The following is an 11,707-nucleotide window of genomic DNA, read 5'->3' on the forward strand; positions in this document are numbered from 1 at the left end:
AATGTAATATTTTTTCTTAATTTTGGCAGTAGGCATATCGGAAAATTTTCGTATTTGGTATAGAGATTTATTAAAATCAGAATTCCAGTTGCATGACCACAGAATTTTAAAACCTTATATAACAGACCTAAGAAGTTGGTACAACACCTATTTCAAAGTAGAAATTACACCATTAGTTTCATACATTATCAAATTGATTTTTTATTCTACATCTTAACTCAAACCTTAATTTTAACAAACAAGTCGGTAAGATATATAACGACCGGCTGTTTCCGACGAACGTATAATTTTAACCACCTGTCCTCGTTTTAGACCAAAGTAACGCGCAACCGGATCTCCCGCTTGAATCCGCATTAACATATTCTCTTTCAGTTTATAACGTGCCAGTAACTCTTGCTTTTCTTCTGGTGTCATTACAACATGTTCAGGAACCAGTTCATGTTCTGTTATGTTGATTAGAAGTTCCGATTCAAGAAATTGTTCTAGAATATACTTCGGCGCCATATCAACCAAAGATTGTTTGGCCGACGGTGTCATGCCTGCTTGCACTACTACGATCGCACGATGTATATTCTCCTCTTGCATTCTCGTGCAATATGTTTTGATAGTTTTGATGCCAATTTTTGGTTCATCTGGGAAAAAAACAAACATCTGATCAGTTGGATCATCATTATGCGCCACTAGAACTATAAGGTCGGAACGTGCTGGCCGCTTTTCGCTGGGTTTATCACCAAACATTTCTTTAAACTGCTCCAATGTTTGATCCAATTCATCTTGTGTTACCAGATATCCTCGGTCGTGGCTGAGTTGCATTATAGTTTTACGAATGCGCCAAAGCTTGTAAGTCTCTGCTTCATCATCCATTTCGTTAACTTTATTGAAACACAGAAATTAAATTATGATATTGGTGGAGCAACCACAATGCTGGCTTTGACAACTGCTTTTATAGAATTGCCAACTATTTTCTAAAAGAAAGCAAAATTTTAATCGATAGTTATTATAAGTTGGAATCGATATTTTTTATTTTGCGGCAACTAATTTGCAGTTAATTTTAATGTTACTGTTAACTAATTTATCTGTTCTTAGTAATTATGCGGCTTAGCGCACATTGGTAAAACCATTGAAATGGTAATACTCACAAATCGAAAAAAGTTACAATTCTTTAACATATTTTTTTAGTAAGTATATATTCCAGTGTAGCACTTTATATGAAAAGGTAGGTTACAAACCTACAAATTGATCGGAAAGAGAGAAATTGAAACGTGGAGACTGGAAATGTTTGTATACATTATGTTCCCCTTTGATGACGACTATGGCAAACGAAATACGGACTACGAATTGAGGGCATGCACCTGGAATGTCCGGTCCCTTAATTGGGAAGGTGTCGCTGCCCAGCTGGTTGATGTCCTCGTGAAAATAAAAGCTGACATCACCGCCGTTCAAGAAACGCGATGGACGGGACAAGGACAGATACGAGTAAGTCCTTGCGTCATTTACCACAGTGGCCATATAAAGGAGCGAAAGTTTGGTATGGGATTCGTGGTGCGAGAGAAACTCCGTTGCTGAGTACTATCATTCACTCCGATGAATGAACGTCTAGCCACAATCCGCATCAAAGTGAGGTTCTTCAACATATCGCTTATTTGCGCGATGCGACCAAAGATGCCTTTTATGAGTGATTGGAGCGTACTTATGAGAGCTGCCCCCGCCACGATGTCAAAATCGTGCTTGGCGACTTTAACGCCAGGGTGGGCAAAGAAGGTATCTTTGGCACTACGGTCGGTAAATTCAGCCTCCACGAGGAAACATCCCCAAATGGGTTGAGGCTGATCGACTTCGCCGGGGCTCGAAATATGGTCATCTGTAGTACTAAATTCCAACATAAGAAGATTCATCAAGCTACCTGGCTGTCTCCGGATCGAAAAACTCCCAACCAGATCGATCATGTTGTGATAGACAGAAGACACGTCTCCAGTGTTTTAGATGAGCGTGCGCTTCGAGGTCCTAACATCGACTCGGACCACTATCTTGTTGCAGCCAAGATTCGCACCCGCCTCTGTGCAGCAAAAAACGCACGCCAACAAACACAAAGAAGGTTCTTTGTAAAATGTGGTCAGACGAAAGCATGCCCAACGATTGGAATTTAAGTGTGCTCTGCCCAATCCATAAAAAAGGAGACCCCACAATCTGCGCCAACTACCGTGGGACTAGTCTCCTCAACATCACATGTAAGGTTCTATCGAGCGTATTGTGCGAAAGATTAAAGCCCACCGTCAACAAACTGATTGGACCTTATCAGTGTGGCTTTAGACCTTTAATCAACAACCGACCAGATATTCACCATGCGCCAAATCTTGGAAAAGACCCGTGAAAGGAGAATCGACAAACACCACCTCCTCGTCGGCTGTGTAAGCTGACGTTGAGCAACACCAAAAGCTCCGTCAGAATCGGTAAGGACCTCTCCGAGCCGTTCTACACCAAACAAGGTTTCAAACAAGAGGATTCCCTATCGTGCGAGTTCTTCAACCTGCTTCTGGAGAAAATAGTTCGAGCTGCAGAACTAAATAGAGAAGGTACCATCTTCAATAAGAGTGTACAGCTGCTTGCGTATGCCGATGATATTGATATCATCGGCCTCAACACCCGCGCCGTTAGTTCTGCTTTCTCCAGACTGGACAAGGAAGCAAAACAAATGGGTCTGGTAGTGAACGAGGCCAAGACGAAATATCTCCTGTCATCAAACAAACAGTCGTCGCACTCGCGACTTGCACTCACGTCACTGTTGGCAGTCATAGCTTTGAATTTTTAGATAATTTCGCCTATATTGGAATCAGCGTAAACACCACCAACAATGTCAGCCTAGAAATCCAACGCAGGATAACTCTTGCCAACAGGTGCTACTTCGGACTGAGTAGGCAATTGAGAAGCAAAGTCCTCTCTCGACAAACAAAAACCAAACTCTATAAGTCACTCATAATTCCCGTCCTGCTATATGATGCAGAGGCTTGGACGATGTCAACAACGGATGAGTCGACGTTGTGAGTTTTCGAGAGAAAAGTTCTGCGAAAGATTTATGGTGTTTGCGCGTTGGCCACGACGAATATTGCATTCGATGGAACGATGGTACGAGATATACGACGACATTGACATAGTTCAGCGAATTAAAAGACAGCGGCTACGCTGGCTAGGTCATGTTGTCCGGATGGACGAAAACACTCCAGCTCTGAAAGTATTCGATGCAGTACCCACCGGAGGAAGCAGAGGAAGAGGAAGACCTCGGATCCTTTGGAAGGACCAAGTGGAGAAGGACATGTCTTCGCTTGGAATATCCAATTGGCGCCACGTGGCAAAATGGAGAAACGACTGGCGCACGGTTGTTAACTCGGCTATAATCGCGTAAGCGGTGTCTACGCCAATTAAGAAGAAGAAGAAAGGGATGTCCAACTTATTCCAGTGTGAGAGAGAGTTTCTTATAACATTTTCCATTATGGCTAGATGGGACAAAATCATAATTTTTGGGCATTTAAATTAAAACACCCAACATTTAGTACGAATAAAAATTACTATGTAGTGGTTAATTAATATATAGAGAATTTATTTTAATTTTTTTATGATATGTTAAGCGGCTGGCATTTCAATACCCAATAAAAGGATTTAAGTGTTTTAGCTCTCAATCAATGAATGTTTTTAATAATTGTCCATAGAAAATAACACTAAGATGCTTGACATTACAAAATGTTTCATCAAATGCATTTAAATTTCACAACTTCATTTAATTCTCATTGTATGTATTAAAATTTTTATACATAAGTGGTCTTGAACAATGCAACAAATCCCTACGTTTAGCAATTGTTCTCTCACTTCCAATGAGAGAGGAGTTGGTCATTTTTTTTTATCTCTGGATTTAGGTTGCGAGCCCCTGGTCCACCAAATTATTTTGGGAAGTCGATTGCCAGGTGAATTCAAATGCACTGCTTGCTAGAATGTTTTTGTTTACTTATATTTTTTTCTTTTTGTAGTAAACAGCTGATTTGGACAACTGTGATAATAGGGTAAATTTCCCTTCTGAAAAAAGAAGAAATTGGTCTTTATTTAAATATGCAACATTTGTATATCCAATACAAGGGGAACGCTAAGTTTGGATGCAACTTATACTCTTGCAACTTTCAAGAAACAAAGCCAGGGAAACACCTTAAGGTGACCTATTGGACATTAGGTTTGTTAAAAAAGCGATTTGGACAATTTTTGGTCAAAAGGTGGCATACTCTGAGTAAAATACATATAAAAATTAATTCGTCTTATTTACCCACCTACTCTAATCAAAGGGCGAAGAAGAGAACCTATCCTATCTTTGCTAGATCAATTTGATTTCCACACAGATACTTAAATAGTCCGAGAAGAATTGATATTAAAGGTTACATAAATATACAACAAACTGCATGTTATTGAGTATGTTAAAATGGTTCAAAATAACATACTGAAAGTTCTCATCGTAGAAAAAGCTACTTGAATAGTTGGTTGCTCATAAAAACTAGTTGAGAATTTAATAAATTGCAAAGAAAAACCAGAAAATATTGGTAATAATCTAAAATTGGCCGGTTTTGCAAAAGCGAAGTCTGCGTCAGGCGAAAACAGATCCGCTTGTGACCTCTTCAGATGAAACCAAAGCGAATTTATTAAACTCTGACCGGCCGTCCTTCTGTGCGAAGACTTTCTAAAACCGAATTTTTCCCACAACACACTATAAAAAACGATGAAACATGACAGCGGGAGTTTAATGTATTTCGGATCAAAGGTACAGTGGATGCCTTACAATATACCTTTCGCGGAGTTTAAGGTGCCTCTTCAATGTCTGTTTTAACAAGATGATAACTCGAAACAAAAGTCAAAGCGGACAAAGGAATAATTCAAGCAAAATGGCATCGAATTTAGCTAGCTGGGATAAAATTTTAGTTTATATGTACCAGAATATAGTAGATCCTGTGTGCAGACTTTGCTCAACTGTTATAAAGAACTATGGATGATGCACAAAATTCTAAAGTAATATTTGCTATTATTTATCCCTTCTTCTTGATTACTTGATTATTGCATTAAAAATTAAAGATTTCAAATAACCGGAAGCAAATCAAATTAAATAACGTCTTATGGCTCTATTTCAAGGCACAGCCATAACGGGATATGCTAAGGCGTTTTCACTGTACACTGTAGTTGCTTGCCCTAGAAGTTTGCTAACGATCGCTGACTATTCTCACCCTACTATGCTGCAAGATCTTTCCTCAGGAGTCGGTAGGCAACACAAACGCTTGTACCGATAGATCATCAACCACCTCAATGTGTATCGCCTTGGTAACCATGCAAACGAAAATTGCGAGATACGTTTTGATAATCATTCGATAGCGTTTTGTTCCGGTTCGTAGGGTGAAAGGTCCACAGTAATCGACACCAGATGAGATGAACAGCCTGACGGCTCTAATCCTCTGCCCGGGTAAGGATGCCATTTGCTGCCTTAGGACCTCCCCTTTGTGACGCCGACACACAACACAGTTATGTATGAAACTTTTGGCTGCTTGCCTGGAACTCAGAATCCAGAAACGGCGATAAGAGTATGCAGCATCCAACCATTTAGTTGCGCTCCTCCATGCAGTGTCACTTCATGTGACTGATGTAGTAAAAGCTTGACCGACGGCGTTGATTTTGGCAGAATATTAGGGAATCGTTGATCATGTCTTAGTTCGACCTTGGGAATGCGTACTCTCACACGTAGGATTCGGATCTTGCCTATAAATGAATTTAAAGGCAATATTCGACTGGAAGAGGCCAAACCTGAACTAGATTTCAATTGTCGGATTTCATCTGCAAAATTTTCCTCTTGCTCCAAACGGATTATAGTGTATAGCACGTCATCCAGTTTCTGATCACCGATCACCGGTTGCCGAAGGTGTCGACGATTTTTTAACCAACGTAGGATAACGGCCTCAGTTCCCAACAATCGAATGATACTACTGAGCCGAATACGATGCCCGTTTGGACGACGAGTATATAACGGAGGTGACACAAGTACAATCCAATTCGTATTTCGGTTTCAGTCGTTGTATGGTCATAGATAAAATTATACGAAACTCTCGTATTGGCTCTCATTTTTCTGAAATGTTATAAAAAATGTGAGTTTTGACAGCTCTCTCTCGAATCAAATTGAACTTCGTAGCCTTGAATAGTACCTTGGTACGTGCCGTCAGAAGAGTGAAACGTACAGAATCGTCTGTGTTCGACGTCTTCGCATAAATCACCGCTGCATGTACATGTGAGTTAACATCGCAAAACTCGTGAAACGATGTTTCAACGCGTGGATTCATTTCCATCCACCGGTCGATATGAATTTGATTAACGTCTGGAAATTGTGACCGATACTTCAACCATTCGCGGCAAAGATCGTCAGGTAATGGTGAGTTCCAAATAGACCGGCAGACCACAGTCGCTGAATGAATATTTTCCCGGTTACGATAACAGGCGATAACAATCCAGTATGATCAAAGAGTCATGCCACCTCGCTGAGTGCACGTCGTTTCGTGGGTATATCGCCTCTTTGACGGAGATCGAAGCGAAAAAATAACTGATTCGACAGTGCGTTTCATCTTAAGCCCAAAACGGAATCGTAACCAGGATGGAAATATTATATAACTAGAAGATATGGCTCATTAGACAAACAAATCTTCACCTGGTTATCGTTCGAATTCAAATTTCCTAGGAAGAACTTTGCTGCACATAAGATGGTGTCCATGTTTTTAGCCAGCTCCACTGCATCAATAATGCTTTCACAACTTGTCGAAAAGTCGTCAACATAAAACGAAGTTAATATCAAAGTTTGAGCGCGAGCCGATTGCAGTATGTCAGGAACCACAGCGGAATTGTCATAAGCACATTGTTGTAGGGTTCGTACTGAATTGTAAGGACTACATGCCATACTATATGTGATAGTCTTCAGGTGGTATACTCGGATATCGTCTGCAGGAGACTCGCGCTATATAATTCGTTGATAATCACTGTTGAAACCAACACTTGCCTGAAAATCTTCCCTATGTTCGCAGTTATAACCACTCGATAGCCACGAAAACGTAAACGTATACTACTCAACGAATCCTGAAGCGCTGGACCTACCAGTTGAATATCGGTCGATGAGATTCTAGTACTGCAGTAAATAGCTTCTCCACTGAATCCAATAGTGTATCATGTGGTCCCCGTATGTCCAAATAGGTTTCAACGTTTGATTGTAGACTAGGATTTTATTTGATGTTGTAAGGGTTGTTGTATTTTAGATTTAGTTCCGAATTTTTTTTGTATATGTTCCTTCCAATTCAACTTTGCATACAGGGTCATACCAAGATATTTAACTGAAGTAGAGTACGCGATTACTTCATTCCCAATATGTAAGGGGATATACGTAGCCACCTTTGTTAGTGAAGTTTATATGGATATACTTCAACTCGTTTAAAGTAATGTACCATTTCTGTGTCCATTCTACAATTTGATTGATTGAAGATTGCATTCTGTGCGACTACTCAACTTTATTTTTGCTGTAATGATGCATATATCATCTGCAAAGGCGGCGATTGCGCAGTTTGGCGACGTAGGCAAGTCGCTAGTAAGCAAAATGTATAAGAGTGGTCCCAGGATACTTTCTTGGGCTACACCAGTTTTTATTGGCTTTAACGTATTATATGATTGTCTCTGCTTGATTTTGAAGTAGCGGTTACTCAGGTAAGAGTCAACTAGGTCTGTTGGACACTATGGAAAGTGAAGTCTGTATTTATAAAGTAAGCCATGGTGCCATACCCTATCGAACGCCTGGGTTACGAGTATGTCAAGAAAACAGCTGAGCAATTGTGCTTTTTTCCACCACATCTTCGATTATGCTCAAATTTTGATGAACTTGGTCGATTGGGGAATGTTGAGATCTAAATCTATATTGATGAATTGCCATAAGGCCCCTGTCTTCAATTATGTTTTGAAGTCTTGAAGTAATGAAGGTCTTAGATATTTGTCTAATGATGAAAAACTCTTGCCAACAGGTGCTACTTCGAACTGAGTAGGCAATTGAGAAGTACATAAAGTCCTATCTCGACAAACAAAAACCAAACTCTACAAGTCACTCATAATTCCCGTCCTGCTATATGGTGCAGAGCCTTGGACGATGGCAACAGCTGATGAGTTGACGTTGCGAGTTTTCGAGAGAAAAGTTCTGCGAAAAATGTATGGTCCTTTACGCGTTTGCCACGGCGAATATCGCATTTGATGGAACGATGGACCTGGCTTCGCTTGAAATATCCAATTGGGCCCACGTAGCGAAAAGAAGAAACGACTGGCGCGCTGTGGTTAACTCGGCTATAATCGCGTAAGCAGTGTCTACGCCAATAAAGAAGAAGAAAATGAAAAAGTCGATCAGGTCAGGTAATTTTCTTATGTCGGAAGGACAGTAAGTCGGCTTGCCAGTAGACATGAAGTCGCATTCAGTGGCGATAGCAGCTCTCCCCAGACTGTCGGCTATTTGCCCAAATTTCTTTTTTATTTTATTGGCCAATAAAATTTGGAAGAAAACATTAATATCATATATACAATTTTAAAAATTTCGTATAAATCTTTTGTAATTTATTAGACTACATGAACGTTTTTTTTGAATTATTAAATAAATTCACTAAAAATAACTTTAAAATAGATTTACAAAATCAAAAAATAATAAATTTAAAGTAATTTTTCTCGTAAATTACTTGAAACAATGTAAGAATGAAAATAAAATAACGAATCATCTGAGAATTTAATACGTTTTGTTTCTGACGAGTCATTTGGTTGGGAACGTGGCCAATTAAGATTCTAATCGAAATAATTACATTTTTGTATAATATAGTGTGGAAGAAGTGTGATAAATATTATATTAATGTCTAGAGTTATCTTCTCACGTCATTCACAAATAAACTAAATTCAGTATTATATACACTTATAAATATACTTATATGGGTACATAGGTAAAGGGTTGAAAGCTACAGAGTTATTGAACTAAGTTTCCGTCGATCTACCTTATAATCATTTGCAGGCCTTTTCATTTATTGGTTTAACATTGAAGCGTACGTCAAGGGGATATACCATGAGCAAAAAATAGTAAGGCTTTCTTCATAATTTTAAAATTCTTGATTTATTCTTCAATCCAATTCAATAGACCCCAATACACTTGTCGCAACGCTTGTTCCAATAAACTGAATTTCCTTGGTTTCAATGGGTGGAACGATTCACGTTTAATATCGTCATTTGATTCCAAACAGTTTACTCAGAAGTTATACGGAACTAAATCAGGCGAATACGGTGGTTGCGGTAGAATATTGGTTGAAAATGGTGCACTATCGTGGTGCCAAAACCAAGAGTTGTCGGCCCATACTTCCGGCCTACGAGTAGATTCACGAAAACGACGCACAACACTAATAGTCTTCCTTGTTGACAGTTTACCCTGTCAGAGGAATTCGGAGTGCACCACACCTAGATAATCGACCAAACCTGTCAACATAACCTGCCTGCTTTGACGTGTTTTTTCGGCTTTGTCTCATCTTTGCGACGTCATTCGGCCGATTGATCGTCTATTTCCGTCGTAAGCATCGATCAAATATTCATCGCCATTAATAATACGTTTCATGACATCCTGGTAGTCGAAAAGCATTGTTTCACAGACGTTGACGTAATGCTGTTTTTCGATCAGATTGAGTGATTTTGACACCAAATATGCTTTCACTTTTCTTAGGCTCTAATTTTCAAAACTGTTTTCGTTTATCCCTCCGATATTCTAACGATGCAAGTAAGATCTCTGACTGTTCATTGTCGTTTCTCAGGCACCAATTCCTTTAATTCGAAACACTTGCCTTTTCCAACATTGAACGTTTCGGCACCAGAAATTTGATTCCGCACACTAAATTAAATGGGACCTCTTTGTTGAATTATTGCACTCATCCTAAAAATCGCCGATATGCACATTATGTACTTCAGAAAAACAAGGATATACTAAACGTTAATGATTATTTTGATGTAACATTTGGCACAATGATAAATGTTTTTAAAAGAGTTGCCATCTGCTTATAAAATGTATGCAATCAATACAAGATATTTGAGAATTTGTAGTGAGTGTAATACTATTATATTATTGTAACAAAACTTTCTTTCAAGTAAATAAATAACACATTTTTCTAAAGAGTATTATATTGCTTTAATAAACAAAAATTAAAAACAAATAAGCACAAAATATACACAATAAATCATAAATAGGTCGGTGATCAAATTTAACGTTCTCGAGTTGAGGCTTCAAAAGTCAAATTTTTGAAAACCGTGAGCTATCGCTTGTTTCACAAAGCATTTGCCATACACTTCAGCTGCCTCGCAATGATCATCTGGTACAGCAATATCGGCGCAAGCGTCGATAATTTCACGAGCTGTCTTCAATTTATCTGCATCACCGTCAGTGACGTCCTGTGCATGCTGATCGGCGACCGACTTGACAAACTTGCCATTACTATCCATCTGAGGAGCGTCAAATAAAATATGTTGGTAGTAATGACATAAAATATTATCATGTAAAATAAATACTTACCACGCCATATTTTTTCATCAAACAGGAGTGCAAGCATTTGCCTTCTTTACTGACCACTGGTAGTTTTGCGACTATGTTCTGAATGTCAGCTGCGGTTTAGATAACGCTAGGTATAATTCATCAATATTGAATTATAGTGATTCTAATACTCACAGTCAGCAGCACCCACTTCGCCACGGCACTCCTCCGCTTTAGTCATAAAATTCTTTATAGCCTCTTCTTTGTTGAAAGCAGCTTTGGAGACAGCGGCACTCAAAATACATAAGGCGGCGAATAGGATGAGTTTGGCCATATTTGTCGAGTAAGTGGGAAAATGTTTGGTAAAAATGTTTGAATTGGTTAAAATCGTGCCTAGCTGAACTGGAAGGCTTCGAAAGTTGTATTGCTGCTCACTTAAAATTGCAGTTGCTATTTATACAAGTGAATCTCACATACATATGTACGTACATGTGTAGTAATTTAGCATATCTACACAGGTAGATTTGTGATATGCATGTATGTCACATACACACTTATAGAAGTATGTTTATTTGGATGTGTATTTTAGTGTAAGTACCGACTGTTGGTTTGATGAAACTCCATGAAACATATGACGAATATATACTATATACTAGCGGACCCGACAGACGTAAACCAATCGATAGCATGTGAGTATTGTGTATTAGTATGCTTTCAGAGATGTTAAATGTCGAAGCTGTGTTGACTAAAAACTCGAAGTCGTTTAGTGAAAAAGTTGGATCTTAAACTATTGTATAACGGGTATTTATTCTCAGAGTTAATTATCTACAAATACTGAAATTATCGTAATGCCATCGAATGTACAGTATTTTTGGTTAATCCTTGAGAGGCATAAATAAATAAATTCGATGGTTTTCCCACCCTCGAGCACGCAACGTATAATTGGCTATGAGAAAAGCACGGATTTTCTAAATCTAGTCCACAAATCGTCATCGTTTGACCTTGTGCCTTATTAATAGCAATAGCAAATGCCAAGCGGATTGGAAATTGTAAACGTTTAAATGGTATCGGCGAATCTGAAGGAATCATTGGAATCCGTGGTAGAAGTACATCTTCACCTTGAAATTT

General features: G+C 38.9%; 2 protein-coding genes across 2 annotated transcripts; both read right to left on the bottom strand.

Moving 5' to 3' along the window:
* Positions 1–32: 32 nt before the first annotated feature.
* On the bottom strand, positions 33–955 carry LOC105222949 (DNA-directed RNA polymerases I, II, and III subunit RPABC1). Its single transcript, XM_049455713.1, has 2 exons — positions 225–955; positions 33–147 (listed from the first exon to the last, which is right to left on the bottom strand). Exon 1 carries the CDS (start codon positions 862–864, stop codon positions 232–234), a length of 633 nt encoding a protein of 210 aa, XP_049311670.1. The 5' UTR covers positions 865–955; the 3' UTR covers positions 33–147; positions 225–231.
* A 9,260-nt stretch (positions 956–10,215) lies between these two features.
* Positions 10,216–11,016, bottom strand: LOC125778382 (general odorant-binding protein 28a-like). The gene is made up of 3 exons (XM_049455720.1): positions 10,775–11,016; positions 10,622–10,710; positions 10,216–10,551 (listed from the first exon to the last, which is right to left on the bottom strand). Exons 1-3 carry the CDS (start codon positions 10,911–10,913, stop codon positions 10,336–10,338), a joined length of 444 nt encoding a protein of 147 aa, XP_049311677.1. The 5' UTR covers positions 10,914–11,016; the 3' UTR covers positions 10,216–10,335.
* Between the last annotated feature and the right edge of the window lie 691 nt (positions 11,017–11,707).

The sequence above is a fragment of the Bactrocera dorsalis genome, chromosome 4, assembly GCF_023373825.1.
Source record: "Bactrocera dorsalis isolate Fly_Bdor chromosome 4, ASM2337382v1, whole genome shotgun sequence".
NCBI classification, from domain to species: Eukaryota; Metazoa; Arthropoda; class Insecta; order Diptera; family Tephritidae; genus Bactrocera; species Bactrocera dorsalis.